General features: G+C 44.0%; 1 protein-coding gene across 1 annotated transcript in view; it reads left to right on the top strand.

Annotated features, from left to right (window-relative positions):
- The window catches only part of KCNK9 (potassium two pore domain channel subfamily K member 9), an 89,253-nt gene extending 71,163 nt beyond the window's left edge, over window positions 1-18,090 (top strand). Inside the window, exon 2 of the mRNA XM_052788528.1 lies at window positions 16,799-18,090. Within this exon, the coding sequence (XP_052644488.1) occupies window positions 16,799-17,640 (842 nt within the window). The 3' untranslated portion in view covers window positions 17,641-18,090. The remainder of the gene's footprint in view (window positions 1-16,798) is intronic.
- Window positions 18,091-18,491: the final 401 nt, after the last annotated feature.

Here is an 18,491-nt window from a genome sequence, read left to right as displayed (position 1 = left end):
GAGAAAAAAATAAGGGGACAACAGCAAATGAAAACAAATGGGGGAAAGGCACAAGAACGGCATGGGAGTGACACGTAGGTGGAGCAGGGGAGGAAGAGGAATGGATATGGCCAACAAGAAGGGAGAGGGTATGGAAAAGAAGTAGAAAGAAACTGGTAGGAGAAATAGACCAGTGGGTACAGAAGTCTATCTGAGATTCAGTGTAGTCAAAGAAGAATTTTTTTTTCTTTTGAAGGATATTTTCAGCTTCTCTGTCTTCAGGCCATGTACCACCTATCTGCCTAGTAAGAAAAGCAACTTGGTTGCCCGGTAGGTGTGCTGATGCTTATTGGAGTCTTCTCCCTGGGACAGGTTCTTTCAGGCTGAGAGCCGGTCCTCTGCGGATATAGACAACGTAGCCAGGTTTATAATTCTGCTGCTGTTACACACCCAGGAAGTCAGGAGGTCTTCAGGACTCAGAAACAGCTTCAGCCTCAGTGTGAGCACTTGAAGCTGGTGACAACAGCTCTGTGAAACCAGTTATGGTTTTGCAAAGCAAATGACACCCAGCAGCAAATGAGGTAGCAAGTCTGGAAGTGGAGTTGTTGCTTCCAAGACTTAAAAGCAACCAAACAAGCAAATAAAAAAATAGCTATTGATCTATATTGAGTTTATGTAGCAAAGTTTTGGTAGCCAGGGGCTACAGGGGTGGCTTCTGTGAGAAGCTGCTAGAAGTTTCCCCTGTGTCTGATGGAGCCAACGCCAGCCGGCTCCGAGACAGACTTGCTGCTGGCCAAGGTCAAGCCCATCAGCAACAGTGGTAGCGCCTCTGGGATAACAGATTTAAGAAGGGAAAAAAAACTGTAGCAGGAGAGAGGAGTGAGAACATGTGAGAGAAACAGCCCTGGAGACCCCCAGGTCAGTGCAGAAGGAGGGGGCGGAGGTGGTCCAGGCGCCGGAGCAGAGATTCCCCTGCAGCCCGTGGGGAAGACCATGGTGAGGCAGGCTATCCTCCTGCAGCCCAGGGAGGTCCACGGGGGAGCAGATATCCACACTGCAGCCCATGGAGAGGAGCCCACGCTGGAGCAGTTTTTCTGGCAGGACTTGTGGCCCCATGGGGGACCCACGCTGGAGCAGTGTGCTCCTGAAGGACTGTACCCCATGATAAGGACCCATGCTGAAGCAGTTCGTGAAGAATTGCAGCCTGTGGGAAGGACCCATGCTGGAGCAGTTCATGAAGGACTGTATCCCTTGGGAGTGACCCCACGCTGGAGCAGTGGAAGAGCGTGAGGAGGAAGGAGTGGCAGAGATGAAGTGTTATGGACTGACCAGAACCCCCATTCCCGATCCCCCTACATGAATGGGGAGGGAAGGAGGAGATAGAAGAGTTGGGGATGAAAGAGTGAAGTTGAGCCTGGGAAGAAGGGAGGGGTTGGGGGAACCGTTTTTTAGTTTTGCTTTTGTTTCTCACTATCCTACTCTGTTATTAACTGGCAATAAATTAAATTAATCTTCCCCAAGTTGAGTCTGTTTTGCCTGTGATGGTAACTGGTAAGTGATCTCCCTGTCCTTATCTTGAGCCACAAGTTTTTTCATCATGTTTTCTCCCCCTGTCTAGCTGAGGAGCAGGGAGTAGAGTGTGGCTTGGTGGGCACCTGGCAGCCAGCCAAAGTCAACCCACCACATGATGATATATATGGATTCCCTGAAATGTGCAGTTGAGGAAACTTGACTTCCACAAAACTGTGCTAAGATCCTTACTAAGAGTCCAAACTTGAGCGTGTGTCTGCAACTCCAGTCCCAGACTAAAGACTGTGAGATAATACCACACTGGAAGTACAGGACATACATGGGAGGGGTAGTGCAATGGAGGGTGGTTATGTCTCATAGACAAAAACTCTAGTGGACCCTCAGCAATGCTGCTCCTTATCTATATAAGCTTCAAAGCTTGCAAGTGAAGCTGAAACTGAGACTTAAATCCCTACAGGAATGGTTCTGGAGGATGTTAGCCAGGGTTTTGTCCAAAACAGTTTTAAATAATCCTCCTAGTGGGTTTTCTCCCTTGTTGAACAGATTAATAATTTTCCTCATTATATGGCCTTTTTTCAGGGGGTGCCAAACTCTTGGTCTGACCTGTATTCTTCATGACTAGGCCCTCTCCCTCCTTGGTATCCATGTCTGGAAAGTGCAGATGGCAGTTCCCAGTGTCAGAGGAGAATTGTGAATAGTCAGGGACCATCTCGTGTTACTCTGTGCCATTTATATAGCCCCTGCCACTGCAGGGTCTTGGACCACAATGGAGGTTCTCAGGTATAAAAACTGTGCAAATGATGATTATGACTGCTCAGACATGTCACATGAAGTATTTTGTCGGTCTGATTTTTTGAGCTACCTTGTATGTAGGAGTTCAGGGATGAAATAAAATGAAAAACACTTGGTTATGATATTAAAATAATATAGTAGGACACTGTCTTCCACCCAGCAAAAGAGAAACGGTGAGGGGTAGAGGTTTGAAGAAATTTTGGTAAGTGGCTTCCCATTTCTTCCCACTCAGTTTGACTATTCCTGTTGGCTGGGAATAGAAAACTGAAGTGATGGATTGCTCTGATTATGCCTAGTCAGGTGCATTAAATGGTGTCTCACTCTGCTGCCTCCTGCAATCTTCCTGCTCAGTGTGCTTATCAGGGCTGACGTGGAAAAGGTAGATGTCTGTAAACAATAAAGAAATAAAAGGGGAGGTGAAAGATCTCAGATTGGTCTCAGCAAAAGGATTTGTTGGGAACTGGAAATGTGTTGAGGAGATTATGCCATGCCACTTTTAGAATAACTAATTGGGATATGCCTGTCAGCTTCAAGACTCAGTAGCGCACATGAACCCCATCCTGCTTTTCATGGGTCATTTGTTGCAGAGATGCTTGCAGTGTATGGAAAGTTTCTTTTTAGCATCCATCTGTTCAATACTAACATGGAGCTTCGCTCAAACTCTTGTCTCTAGTTAAACCATGAACTCTTGTGTACTTGAGTTATAGTGCTGTGACTTCATAGTCACCAAGAAAGATTACTCTGTTTTCATCAGTGTGAGACAAAATAAGATCCCATGGATTTTTAGTACTGCGAACCAAAGACAGGTAGGTTTGAGATGCAGTGCTTTATTTCAAGTTTTGTGTCAGTGCTGTCTACAAGAACTGTCTAAAATTGTATGAAATACTATTCAAAGTCTGTAAATGGAGCATTGAATTTCTGTGTTTCTGTATCTAAATTTGCATTGTTGGTGTACAAGAAAATGGAATTCAAGCTGGAAAGGTGCAAAATGCTGTGAAACTGTCTAATGCAACACACTAGCAGTGGCTGGTTTATTCATCCTAGGAAAAAAAAACCCCAGGCTGGTGAGATATGGCTGATCGTTATTAATCTATGGGAGTAGGGAAGACAAACAGGGAGGATTGTTGTTTGAGCTAAGGACTTTACTTTTACAAGAACAGACCATGAACAAGTTTGGATTGAAAATAGGAAGACTTTTAGCTGTAAGAGCAGTGAGTTTAGGGACAGCCTTACAGCTTCATTAGTGGAGACGGAAGCCCTAACTGAGGTGGAGCTCCATCTTTTTAGGAAGTAGATTTTCATTGCATGTGAAAGCAAGTTCTGAGTTTAATATCTCTTAGGCTCAAGTTCCCAAACCACCTGACTTCCTTGGACAGTTTCTGCTGGCTGGTACAGCATCCCATGAGAAATGCCTCTGGTTTCATCTTGGTGGAGAAAGGTACTGGCAGTCTCTATGCTCCTGGTGTGTGCTTGCTTCTTTGAGATAAAAGTTGCTATGAGAAAAAAACGATGAGGTGGCTTCATATGAAAGTGCCAACCCAATGAGTTAGACCCAACTAGCTCCAGCGGTGTAATTACCCTGATACCACAACTCCATCAAATCTTCCCATGAAGAACCCTGAACAATGTTGCAAAACTTTGACCTTCGCTTTTAGCTCAGCTCTTCTGTCTTCAAAGTGCAAGGATAAATGTACTTCAAAGTTAGTACAGGACAGTAGGGTTGGGCAATATATTTCCATTAACTTTCTTGGTTTCAACTTCCAAAAATGCTTTCTCAATCAGAATTGAGCTTCGTCCTTCACAGAAGTGTTTTGGTTGAATTATTTCAGTCTTTCAAAGACAATTGACAGAACACACTTAAAATTTGTAAAGGAAAATTGAAAAATATCTCTTTGCTTGTATTTTCAAACATAAGTCTGTTTTGGGAATAAGAGCAACAGAAAATCCAAAGCATTTGAACACAATGTTTTTCTCTTTTTCTTTTAATCTTTTTTTTTTAAATGAAATACATGTACCCCTTTGATGAGTTCTATCTATAAATCCAATTGAATCACTGCTCGGTCTATATGTGATGTAATGGGGGAAATTATGATGGACTCCACTTGCTTTGGCTGTTGGATCACTGAAGCCAGGTTTCAGCTAATAAAGCTGCTGGAAAATTAGAGTGTCTGCAGGGAAAAGAGCCTTGGCCAAAACTGCAGCCAGCCAGAGTCAGAAGACGTGTTTGGGAGTGCTTTTTTCAGAGAAGGGTACAATAAATGCTGTAACTGATGTAAAGAAGTCTATAATTGCAAAGATCTAGAAGCATGAAAACTTGTGTCCATCTGGTTAATTCCTTATCATGGTCATGAAGGGACAGAGAATGAAAAGCAAAGGAGAGGGAAGAGCAACTGATGGTTCCCCCTCACTAGACTGTTCACCTGCTGAGACTACCCTGTAAGAAGTGCTTTTGTTTCTGTATAATTTTGTCTAGATCAGAGCTTGTACCACTTTATTGGTATTAGTAGAAGTCGTGTCTCCTAATTGGTTTGCTGGCATGTTTTTCTAGCTCAACCGAAGTTGAGCACAGTGGGAGTCACTAACCATTCCTTTAGCTGCTCTTTTGGATGGGGGAAGCCCTGGTTTCTCAAACACCAGAAAGGAGAATCTGCTCAAAATACCATGTGCCTATTAGTATTTTCTAAAAGTTTGAAAACTATCCTTTTTTTTTCTTCCTCATGGGAACAATCTGCAGTAGATACAGCATGAAATAAAACACAGCTGAACTGCTTCCCTGAATGTCACCCCACGTCTCTCACTGGATGTGCTGTGTTTTACCAGACCAGCTCTGACAGCATTTGATGTCACACTGATTTGCAAACAGAGCTCTCTGGACTGCAGTGGATAATGACATCACAGGTTCAGAGGACGTGATTACTACGTCAGGAATGATTTGTGCCTGAAGTTTCAAGCCACCCTGCTGCTTGCCAGCCTTCGGTAACGTTTGTTTAACAGGATTTTTGTTGAGATCCAGCTTCTCAAGCCCTGGCAGTGTCAGACTGAGAGCTGTCTCAGGCATTCAGCAGGTCTGAGAGGAGAATCCCGTTAACCCTGTGAACACTCAGAATTGATGTGTTTTTAGTTTGAAAAGAACTAACCCTTTGAACAAAGAGAAATCAGAGATTTCTCAAACCCCTTTTCTGTCATCACAGCACAGTAAAGGAAGAAGCAGCCCATTCATTTTTGGCCTCTTGTTAAGATGTGAGCCCCTACGCTTCTTCCTAAGGTTTATTTCCCTGATCCCTCAGAGTGCTGCTTGGATCATCCTGCCAAACCTGCAGGTGGTGAGTCCTTCATCTTCCCCCCTCATGGAGAGGTCTCAGATCATTGCCAATAAACTGAGAGCAACCAAAATCACAGTTACAGACAATGATTAAAATCGCCCAAGAAGGCCATTTATAGAGGGGATTGAGGAAAAATAATACTGCAATAACGTATGTGCAGTAGAAGGAGCCTTTGGGGTGTAAAGAAATGACAGCATCAGGTAAAGTTTGCAATGCAATGAGATCGTTATGTTACACCGTTGTCCAGTCAGACCTACATACCCAAAGGGGACATTTGGCTGTCCGGGGAACTGATAACCCTGCTACCATGGTCCTGCATCTATGAGGACTGTGCACAACTCTAACAAAGATCCTGAAAGTTTCTGAAGAGCAAGAGGGATCTCAAATAAGTGCAATAAAAATGACCCCATAAGGAGCTGCTTCTGAAGAGACATTTAAAATCTCAGTCTAGGTGTATTGTCTTTTGATGGCTGCAGGACTCTGCCCCAAAGAGCTCTGCTTATAGCTAATGTTGACTAAAGGATGAAGCTGTGACTATCTTCAAGAAGTGTAAAGGAGTGAGTAATGAAGGAGAGAAATGGGGTTTGTGGGATTGAGGACTATAAAAGAGCACTGTGATAAAAGACAGCATAGAAAAATACAGGCTGTGTATCAAAAAACCCTTCCTAATAGCTGGATCTGCTAGACAGGGGAATAATTTCCTGAGGGAGAGAGCAGAAACCCTGTTATTTCAATCATTTAAACAAAACTGGACAAAGCCCTGGAGAATACATTGTAGGGAACAATCATATGCCAGCCCCCAGGAATGGATAACATGACCTGATAAGTCTTTTCCTAGTGGTTGCTATGATTCTCTTCAGATTGAGAACTTGTTCTGGGCATGATTTGTCTTGGGTGATCTAAGCCTCAGGTCAATCCTCTGACTGTTTCAGAGAACAAAATGGAGAGGAGGAAGTGGAGGAAAGGCATGCAGGGGCAGTCAGAAATAGAGAGCATGGGAAAATGTTGACTCAGAAGTGCTACAGGGCTTTGTGCAGTCACATATCTAAGTGCCTGCAGAGATATAAAACACACTCCAGTCCGGATGCAAAGGTTTTATGCTGAGCTGGTTGTGTGCAGGCTCCAGAAAACCCGATCATTTGGTGCTTACCAGAAAGCTCCCAAGATGTATGAACTCAAAGAGTCACGGTCATCCTACCTCTTCTTGGACTTAGGAAGTTTGTTTTTCTTGCTGTTACAAGAATCCAGCTTGTTGGCCGAGCTGTCTTGCTGCGTCCCTGTGATGCACACACGCTCTCCTGATGGTGTGCCTGGCTGCTGATTTGTACGCTGTTGATTTCTTCAGAAAGGTGGCCAGGCTCTGCTGCAGTCCAGGCAACTGTCAACTACCGCCCAGCTAGAAATCCAGAACAGAGCTGTTGTTGGTTTTGGGAGGAGTTGGGAAATGGTATACCAGGAACATGACCCAAATCACTGCTGTTTTCAATGCTAGTCTCCTCACAGAGCTGGAGAGGAACCTCTTCCCTCTTCCCAGCCTCTTTTCTGAAGCAGAGGAGGTCACAGAGATGAGTAGAGATAATGTTGTCATGTCTGGACAAAATTAACCAGCAAATGTTGGCATCCTTGATTTCTTGGGGGGTGGTGCACCAGGTGGCAATTACCTCGGATGGTCTGTCATTCAAAAGAATTGCCAGTGATTGCAGACATCTCTTATCTAAGCAGTAAAAGTAGAGGCTGTCTAAGTTCAACAAGAGGAGGTTTGAGATAATCAGGTCTTCTGTGTCATAGAGATGAGCAGGAAGATTGTCAGTGGTTTCATGTGGCCATTTGAAAATTTCCACTTTGCCTCATTTACTTTTTTAGTAAATCCATTTATAGGGTAAATTTTACACAGAAAAAATGGAAAAGGTTCATGTGCAAAAGAAAAAAAAGAACAACAGATGCAAACAAATGCAGAACTCTCAAATATTTTGGGTTTTTAAAGCAATATTTTTCAAGTTTTGTCTTTTGCTAGAAACAAGTCGTTTCTTGAGCAGCAGCAGCAGTAGTCAAGCCTCGTTTCCTGTGAACTTCAAAACATCCCCCAGTTCTCTTGAACTGTGATCTGCATCCTCATCCTCATAGGCAGATAGATATTCCATCACAGGTGGTCTTATAAGGTGACAGAGACAGTCTCTTCCTGGAGTTCTCTCCCATGCCCCTATGTCTCACCCCACCTTGCAGGACCTCCAGCTCCTGTTTCTTTCCTGTAACTGGCCAGAGAAAGCTGATCACATTGCAGCTGAGTCTGCACTATGTGTGTGTTGATTTTTTGGCCCTTTTATGTGTATTCACAGATTGCCAGATGGCAGGCCCAGCAGAACAGATTATTATCAAGTTCACATTACAGCTTCTTCTAAGTGGTGGAAATTGGTGAGCAGCTTCAAAGCTATTGGGGAGGAAAGACAGATGGGCAGAGAGATAGATATAGGTGGCTCATCCTTATCAAGAAATGAGAATAAACCCAGTACTATTTAGAGAAAGAAGAGTTTCTTATGGCTTGGTTTAAACTTGTAAACTTGCTCCTTCATGCAGTAACACAGTGGGTATCTGAAAGTGCCAAATGTTGTGACTAAATCTGTTCTTCCCCGTTAGGTAGAAGCAATATCTGTCAAAACAGGGGAGCTGTGACCCATTGGGGTGTAAGTTCAGGAGGAATACAAGATCTTTTCCAGGGGAAGCAGAGAAGCCCCCAGGTCTCTCCAGCTGTGGGGAAGGTGGAAACTGCCTGGGTACACACCTCTGACGGGTACGCAACTGAATGAGCAGCACTTCCATCTAGTCTGCCCCAATGAACTGAACTGATTTGTCCCTCACTGCCCCAGGTAGGCATCCAACAGCACAGAGGAAAGATCATCCTGTGTATTGCTGGTGGTGGAGTCCAGGCAGGGAAGGAGGAGGAAAGCCCAGTCTAAGCAGTCTGAGAACCTCTGAAACACAGTTCTTCAACATGTCCCGTGGAGGTGACCTTACTGAGAGCCTTACTGGGATTGGATCCTCTAAGAGTCCAAAAGAAGTCTCCTCAGGAGGGTCAACTTCTTATGGGGAATGCCTGACTGTATTGCATGTGATCCTCAGATGAAACTGGCCAAACCTGAAGTCCTAAGTCCTACCCTGAATCAGAAATGAGGATGGTAGTTCATGACTGTGTTTCACAAAACTAAACTGCTGCCTTTGAACCACTATCATTTAAGGTAGTGTGAGAGAAACATATTGTCTTCCCAAGCTGGACCCACAGGAGGACTACCCTGAAGGCCATCACAGGTGATGGCCTCAGTTCTTGCTCCATCATAGCTGTAAGAATTCAGAGCTGTGTGCTTAAGCAGTTGCCCAAGCACGCTTGATGTAATAGTTTTCCTATGGTTCTATCTTTCAATGGGACATGGTTTAACAACATCTGGTTAACGCTCAGGGGAGGGAATTGATGCCAACAGGCAGTTTGGGCAAGGCAAAGCATTCGCCATGCTGGTATTTACTGCAACTTGGTGTGGCTGGAAGAGAAGGTATGGGGAAAAAATTACTATCAGTAATGCTCCAGAGCAGGAGGTTCAGGTTTCATAAAGCAGGAGGTATTGTGTGATGGCTGCAGACCAAACCAATGAAGGGAGTGAGGAAATGTGGTGGAGGGATGAATGGCACAGAAGCTGGCATTGTGCTGACTCAGCAGTAATTTTCTTTCTTTTTTTCAGTCTTATAAGTTGTTTTGGATAAGACCTGCAGCTCTGCTGCTGGGCTGTCATATACTGAGTTGCTGACAGGCAGTAGATTCAATGTGCCTGGTGAGCTTACAGAAATCGCTGAGCCAGGGGTAATTTCTGAGGCTGAAGCAGTTGTCTGTGTTCTGACTCAAGATATGTATGGGTCAGGGCTGGCTTCCCACCTGCAAGAAGGCTGGCTTTGGCTGTGCCCTCACCTGCCAGTCAGCGGATCACAGAGAGAAGCCATTTCTTCTCCTCCGCATTTCCTTGTCGCACACCACCTGTGCATATGTGTGTGCCTGCCTGTCTGGCCTGTTTTTGTAGCTGTTTTCCCTGAATATCTTGAAAGTTTGGTTCCAAGGTCAACAAGAAAAGACATCTGTGCTTGTGGTGGGGAGAATAAAGTGAGGGAAGCCTACTGTGTCCCTGCTGCCCAGAACAGGAGGTCTTCTGCAGGTCTTGATGCAATGCAAAGTGAAGAGTGTAATTTCCAAGGTAGCATGGCCTTACCTCTGCAGGCAGGACGTGGAAGCAATCATACCAGACCAGGGAAGAGCCAGGGTGAGGGGCTATGCCAACTATGTCGAGGAATTTTGGATTTGAGGTTGAACCTGGGTGTTGGCACATCATTCCTTCTCTCACACGATGTCCATGTCTTCACAACACAGCGTGGTATCAGCCCATATTGCTGGGTGTTCCTGTAGGGAGCCATGTGCCAGACTTTGAGACTGTCTTTTGAGCATGGAAGGGGACATCCGTCTTTGAGGATGGAAGGGAAAGCTGTGCAGAATAAGAGAGTTTATACAGGTGATGTGCTGCAGTGAAATCAACTGACAAGGGAATGAAAGAAAAAGGGGGTCCTGGAGGTGTTTGGGGAGAAAGGCAGCAGGATTCGGGGAGAGTCCAGATGTGGGAGAGAGAAGAGGGAGCAGTCAGTGGTGCTCATGTGCCAGGAGGCTGGTGTAGTTACACAGCAGCTTTCATCCAGGTACAGCAGCATCTGTGATATGCTCTTGATTTCCTTACAGGAGAATGCCTTTGTCCTGGTAAATGAGTTACTACCAGTTAGTTAGATGAAGTATCTCCCTGATCCCTGCTGAAACCTCTTTTCATCTGCACTGCGAAGGCCGTGTTGTTTCTTCTCCCCACTGAAAGCACGAGCAGCAAATCCAGCGGAGAGCCAGCCTGTTCTTTGTGGCAGTTTCTCTGACGTAGATAAACCTCTGAAGTGAAGTGTGTGACATCAGAAAGATGTTTTAATCTGAATTATGTTTGCCCATCTGAGTAACAGGTGCCGTTATCCTCTTTTCATTATCTCACGGCCAGGGCTGATGCCAGCATGAGTAAGAAAGGTTTGAGTCACGGGGATGGAGTAGTTAATTTCTTTCTGGAGGCTGTTGTCAGAGGCGACCGGGCCCAAATGTCCATCACGGAAATGAATGATGTGTAGATGAATGAGGGGAGAAACCTACTCCTGAGAGAAATAAAGCATCCCTCATGAATAACGCAGAATGTTGCTTCGAGATTCAAGACATCTAAAACCTGTTGTATATTGAATGTGAATGTGAATGAGGCTTAGCTGCTCTGCAGCTACACACTGGCCTGAACGTGAACTATAAATAACTTACCACTGCCACAATTCATTTTTATTTTTTAACACTGACCATGTATTTGGCTTGGTACCAGTGCACATCTAGAGACAAACCTCTCCCAATCTCTGACAGAGCCCAGTGTAGAAAAACACTCTGTGCTTTGCACCACACAGTCTCCATCTAGGCTTCTAAGTAGAGCAGGACCTGTGTTTTTCAAGACACAGAGGCCAGCAGAGATGGCATGGAGAATGCTGGTAACAGCTAAACACATGTACTGCCCCAGAATGGTGCTTAGCTGCAGTGGTCCCTGGCCAGCGTTAACCTCCATGTGTGGACCAGGCATGGACATTGCCTGGGACAGTGCTGGTTGGTGTAGGGTAAAGCCATGTCAGGAGCTGGGCTAATGATTTAACACTGTGGACAATCATGGGTTGGTGGTAGAATCCATCCCATGTCCCAGTTTAATATTAGAGTTGATATCACCTTGCAGTCTTGGAGGTGGTCACTATGTAGATGCAACACACTGAAAGTATTCAGGATTTTTTCCCATGAAGTTTTATTTTTGTTACAGATTTACTTATTCTGGGCAGTCTGCATTGTTGAAATAGCATGAAATTCTTTATTGAGACCCTTTTTGCCCCAGAAGCAAAGTGTTATTCAAGAGACTTCATGGGCTGTCTATGCCCTGCAGCTGAGCATGGTGCAAAGATTACTGATGTAGATCTAAGCAAGCTGGTCTGTCCACATGAGGCTATACAGTGCCAGAGATACTTGCTTAGGGCCTGCATGCAGACATGGCATTTTTGTTGATAAAATGTCTATAAAATCATGAGTGACACAAAGAAAGGGAGTAGGGAATGATTGTTCCTGGTCTCTTCCATAGAGAAGGTGGGGACATCAGATGATAGTAATCTGAGAGAAGTTCATAATAAAGAAGCGATGGTGATTTTTTTAAAGAACACATGGTTGATCTATGGACCTTCTTGCCACAGGATGTTGCAGGTGCTAAAAGTTTATACACATTCAAGGGACAATGCCCAAGCTTATGGAAGAGAAATCCATTGTGTGTTACTAAAACCAGTGAAACCATATCTGGCTTAGGAAAACCCTGAGCTCCACATGATGAAGCTGGGTACGTGAATACTTGGGGGAATTGTCATGTATCATTATACCATTCCTGTACTATTCCCCAGCCATCTGCTTGTGGTCACTGTTGGATTCAGGGTAGCTGTGCATGGTGTTCCACTGCACACTATGTTTGTGGCCTGGTACCCCAGCATAATATCCCTTTAGAAGCAAGAGAAAGGTATTTGGGTTGTCCTCCTGAATGGACCTCACAGAGATTGTAATGAGGAGTTTCCCTCTGTGTCTCATCTGAAAAGCACTATGGAAAAATAAGCTTTGAAGGAGACCGAGTGGGTTTTTCCCAGACTTTCATAGCTACACTCTGACAAACAAGAAAATAGTATTCTCTTTTTTTCTAGAATTACATATATATGCACATGGTTTTTGAGAGTTTTTCCACCGGATAATGGACAAGGCCTGGAAAAATCAAAAGCAGGGAAGACCTCAACAGAGTACGCATTTGGTGTCAGCCCTTATGGTCTGACCCTTTGCCTCCCTTGCCTACACCTTCCTGCAGTTCTGCTTGATGTCTGTAGCCCAGCCCTTCCATAACTGGGAGGAGACAGCTTTTGCAGTGCATTGGTGCTCTGCAGTCCAGAATTGGAGTAATACTCTGAGACATGACATTTCTTCATGCCAAACTATTCTTCTTGGTGCCAACCCAGATGAGCTCTGTCTTGAAAGCCTAAGCAGCTGGGAGGTATTATAAAAGAGAGAGAGAGAGTACTAATGACATCACTTCCAATCAAGGTGAAAGTTATTTAGACTGTCCTTGATCATTCAAATTGTATCTCATTAAATATAAGACAAACCTGCCTGCTGTGGTCATATTGCTGTATTGTGGGACCTCAGCAAACTGGTTGGTGTACTGGAGTAGTACAGGTGGTATTTACCTAGGTGTGGTCTAATGTAAAGCTCTATCTATACCTTTCTCATTGTTATCTCAGCCCCATGGCTTGTTAGGGGCTGCATTTGCTATACCTAATTTTAAGGTCTTCTGTTTGATTGTTCTTCTTCACCACAGAAGAGTGAGAAATATCAATGTCGTGCTTAACCTTTCTATTTCTCTTTAAGCCTTGTGTTTCCTATGGTTCACATGGAGTCATCACTTTATACACTGGTAAAGGGCAGCGGCATTCACGTAGAGGAAGTTAGGCTGAATTTTGGTAGCTGAAATCTGCTACCAAGGCAGTTGCTTCAGCTTCTGTCTTTACTTGACACAAGTAAAACTCAACTACTTGGAGGCTGACCTGGAGGGCACTGTGGAGGGCTGTTCCCTGATGTTAATGATCCTCTGTGCCCCTCTTCCTCTGGCAATTACCGACATTCTCATTTTTCCCGGAGGCAGTCTCTGATGTTAAGAAGACAGTGGCTTGTTTTAAATTTGAGATTTACTGAATTTCAGAGGACATGCACTGCTGGAATTTGCTTTCCATGCACTGTTCTGTGTATTGCTGGATAGATTCTGTAATGCTAAAGTAATGGAGAGTTAAGTCTTTCTTTGGTGTATTTTGAAACCCCTCATTTCAGAGTGTTGAAGGCAATGATTAAGGTGCCTATTCCTTAAAGCCATGTTGTACTGGAGAAATATATGACTCTAATCCCCTATACATGAATCTATTTGTAAAGTCTTATTCCAGCTTCATGAATAAAGTCCTTTCTTTACCCTAGCTTCATGGTGAAAATACAGTAAAAGACATTTATCTGATATTGTGGAAAGCGAGTATGACATGGGGCAGGATAGAAATCAGAATTTCTGAATACTCTGTCTACCTGTGTGAATTGGAGAGAAATTATAGCCTGCTGGTGCCTGTGCTTTCCTATCTGTAAAACAGGGATATGGATATATTCCTATCTTATGGGAGAGCTGTGAGTCCTGAGTTAATTACAAAGTCTGTGACAAATCTTAGAAATTCAATTGTGAGATAGTGTGTAAGCATATAATATTAATGTTTTATAATCTCCCTAAACTGTCTCTGTGGATAACTTCAGTGAGAGGGATATAGTGATATCAAAAGAAATCTTTCTTCACCCCAACCATTTTCTTTAGAACCCAAAGCGAAAGCTGTTTCCACCAACTGCCATCTCTGCAACCATCTGGAAAATCACATTTTCTGAAGCTTTCCTTCTCTTTATCAGCTGTAACTAAAGCTATAAAATGGTAAGATGTCCCTAGTTTAATTAACACCCCTGTAGTTCAAAAGCTGATCTTAGTAATGTGAGGCAATTATAGCCTTTATTGAGGGACAGTCAGGTGGAACAAATCCAGCATCAATCTATTGAAGACGCTTCCCTTTCCAGGTAATTTGGAAACTGCTTTTTATGATGAACAGACTACCTGGCCCAGTACGACAGGTGAATCGCTTTGTTTTGTAACCTGAAAAGAACTTCCTATTTTGAGTTACGTGCTTCTTTTGTAAACTGATTTTTACATCCTATCCATCTGCCAACAACTAGCAACTGAGCTAAGGAAATATCTGTTGCTTTCTGGAGGGTATTCTTGCTGGTTTTCTCATTTTATTTTCCTTGTCCACTGTTGCTTTTCATTTTGAAGGTTGCCCGGTGTTCATATTTTTGTTCTAGCAAAACTGCGGACTCCGTGGTGCGCCCACACCCTGAGGGCTATGCAGATTTCTGGTTTCTGCACCTCAAAAATTATGTGGTAGAGCTAGAGAAGGTCCAGAGAAGGACACTGAAATGATCAAGAGAATGTGATTTCTGCTATATGAGCTAAAAAGGCTGTGGCTCCAGTTCAGAAAGGAGAAAACTGAGAGCAGAGATAGAGCTGAGTTTAGCTGAAGTCATGAAGGTGGTAGATAAGGTAGATGTAGGTCTTTAATACTAGAGCTAAGGGGCACTAGCTGAAACAAGATTTGCTTGAAATTATTAAGTACCTTTTTACACAGCAGGTAGTGAACTTCTGGAACCTGTTGTCACAGGAAATTGAGGAGGTGGGCAGTGTCAACAGTTTCAGAAAAAGGATCAGACAAATTCAGAGCAGCAGGTTCATGACCTGAGTCTAAAGGTGATGGGCAGGGCTGAGGCAGTACGAGGGCAATGGTCTGGAGAGAATGGCCATGCACTTCTGGTCTGCTTCAGTAGTATCTTAGGTGCTGTCTGGCCTCCAGCTTCTGATCTGTAAGAGTGTGGGTCTGCTGTACGCCCTGTGTTTCATCTGCCAGCCCTCTATGGTTATCCTGGTATCTCAGGGTCTCAAATGGTGCTAGATGCCTCTTTCTGGAAAGCTGATATAAACCCTCAGTGTCTACAATGCAGGCACCTACATTGGAGCTAGTCACTGAAGGTAGAGCTCTACTCATAATTAAGATGCCGGCGTTTGGCTGTTTGCATGTAGTTGTCTGCCTGTGTAGTAGGGTGTCTAAATTCTTCTGCAGTCAACAGACATCTAGTCCGTCTAATGGGGAGCTAATGAATACAGTCAATGGAACAGTCGGGACTATCATTTCATCTTGCCATAAGGTAGACTTGGGATGGTCAGTTAAATAACTCACTACTGCCTGTTTTCACTAAATCTTTGTTGACTATAATGGGAGCTTGGACACCTAGCACACAGGTAGATACCAAACTTTAGGTATATTAATCTTGAACTGAGTTCTCTCCCAAGATTTCTATTATAATGACTGTAGTGAAATAGGTTTCTCCTGAGAATAACTCATTGACCTGTTTTAGACATCTAGGTGTAGATGAGAGGAACTGCACTTGTGAAGTGCATATTTCTATTCATTGACTTTAAGGGGCATCTAGATAGCGGTACCCACATGGTCAATGCACGCCATGGCCAGATGAGTCCCCAGCCATCCCATTTTGGAGATTTTGGTACTGTCACTTAGAATCTCAGCTGTAAGAAATGTACATTTTTAAAGCAGTGTGATGTGAAAAAGTGAAATTATACTTTCAAAACAGCCCCCCACACTCTTACGGTTTGATTTAGAATAAAGGCTTAGCCTTTACTGTCTGTAAACTATGCTGTGAAACATGCTACATCCTCTGTCCTGGATTAGTTTAACATCCTGATGAAACTGCCTTTGCCAGACTAGCTGTAAAAGCTGTAAAACTATAAAACAAGCTGGTAAGTTGTTTATTCTTCAATAATTAAAGATAGAACAGGCATTAAATCCTCAAAGTCCTATGGTGTTCCAGCAGTGAGTAGCTTTCATAGGGTGTTCAGTAGAAAGATTTGTTCAGTATGGAAGAGTTTTAAAAGAAATTTCTTTGGTTGGTGGGTTGGTGAATGTTGTTAACTCCATGCTGCCAGCAGACACAGAATTTGGATGCCATCAGTGTACTCTGGTTTTGGGGCAGGGCAACACAAACTCCTCTCAAAAATACTGTGGAAAAGTCCACCTATTTCCAAAGTTTCCACTATTGCATGTGGTACAGGATGGACGTGACATTTCTTTAGAGGATGAATGCGATATGATCTTGTTTAGGAGTCTGCACAGGTATTTGAGGTAGGATGGATTGCCCATTCTTTCATCTCTCCCACTTCTCTGTGTACAACTTTGTTGTTCTGTGTCTTATTTGCTTCGGATACAGGATGTGGGCGAGGAGATAGGAAGATTGTGACTGTAGCGTTCCTGTAACTTTGGATCTGGCTGCGGCATCAGAGTCTCTGCGATTCATGTGGCTTGCATGAAGGGGAAGCTGTCTGTCTTTTCATCCCTTACTGACTGTCCTGTCTTTTCATTCCCCCTCCCAGGTTATGGACACGCTGCCCCAGGGACAGATGCGGGGAAGGCCTTTTGCATGTTCTATGCGGTCCTGGGGATCCCACTGACACTCGTCATGTTCCAGAGCTTGGGCGAGCGCATGAACACCTTTGTCAAGTACCTCTTGAAACGCATCAAAAAGTGCTGTGGGATGAGGAGCACTGAGGTCTCCATGGAAAACATGGTCACTGTGGGTTTCTTCTCCTGCATGGGAACACTCTGCATTGGAGCAGCAGCCTTTTCCCAGTACGAGGAATGGAGCTTTTTCCATGCTTACTATTACTGCTTTATAACATTGACTACGATAGGGTTTGGAGACTATGTGGCCCTGCAGACCAAAGGGGCCCTTCAAAAGAAGCCTCTCTACGTGGCTTTTAGCTTTATGTACATTCTAGTGGGGTTGACAGTCATTGGGGCATTTCTAAATCTGGTTGTTCTCAGGTTCTTAACCATGAACAGCGAGGACGAGAGGCGGGATGCCGAGGAACGGGCATCCCTCGCCGGGAACCGCAACAGCATGATTATCCACATCCAAGAGGACTCCCAGCGTGGTCGGCCGCGGTACAAGGCCGAAGTAACAGACCTTCAGTCAGTTTGTTCCTGCATGTGTTACAGGTCCCATGAGTACACCAGCCGGGTGGTGTCCCACCAAAATTCGTTCAGCTCTAAGCTGAACCCCCAGTACTTTCACTCCATCTCTTACAAGATCGAGGAGATCTCGCCAAGCACATTAAAAAACAGCCTTTTCCCATCTCCTGTCAGCTCCATCTCACCTGGGTTGCACAGCTTTACAGATAACCACAGGCTGATGAAAAGGCGAAAGTCCATTTAAAGGGATTTGTCTTCTTTTGCTTTCCTTGTTTTCCCCAGTTCTTCTCCGTTGTTTTGGTTTTTTTGTTCCTTGAGTGAGACGGAGCGAGGCCAAAGGGAGTAGAGAAAGCCAGTCCTCCTCTGAGACTCAGCTCTTGAGCATGAAGCATGGATTATTACTGTTCCAGCAAAGTATGCCTTACATTACCCCCTCGGTGGATGTCAGAGGATTCAAGGTGACGTGAAGTGGGTACCAAATCCAAAGTTGCACACACAGCTGGGAGCCTTCATGTGCCACTGGCACTCCTGACCTAATAAACTATTTTCCTCACGAGCAGGTTGCAGCGTGCGTGCGTGCTTGTGTGTGTGTTGGGTGTGTGTGCGTGTGTGCGCGCGTGCAATTCCACAACTAGTGCCATGTGACAAAAATTAAAGCATCAGGTATCATTTTTTTTCCCTTGAAGCAATTGTGTTCCAGCCTGCTTTTAACTTTTAGATTGCTTCCAAAAGGAACGGGGAGGGTGGGAGGGGAGCCAATTTGGTTGGGTTTTTTTTTTTGCCAAGACACGCATGCGCCATAAGCAGTCAATATACCAGGTGTATCATGATAAATTTTTTAATGCTAGATTTTAGATTGTATTAACATTAAAAAAAGGCAGGAAAAGATGGATCATTTTAGCTTGCCAGTTCAAAATTAAAAAAAAAAAATAAAATAAAGCATGCACTTTGTAAAACTGGTATGCATAATAAAAACACAAGAAAAACTAGCAATGGAATTAATAATCAAAAGCAAATAATCCTATTGATTTAACTATATTTACTTTTATCATTTTCAACTGTTCCAACAATTTGCAAGTAGAATTTTTAAGAGAA

The sequence above is a fragment of the Harpia harpyja genome, chromosome 5, assembly GCF_026419915.1.
Source record: "Harpia harpyja isolate bHarHar1 chromosome 5, bHarHar1 primary haplotype, whole genome shotgun sequence".
Taxonomy (NCBI): Eukaryota; Metazoa; Chordata; class Aves; order Accipitriformes; family Accipitridae; genus Harpia; species Harpia harpyja.
This window is presented reverse-complemented; position numbering and strand designations above follow the sequence as displayed.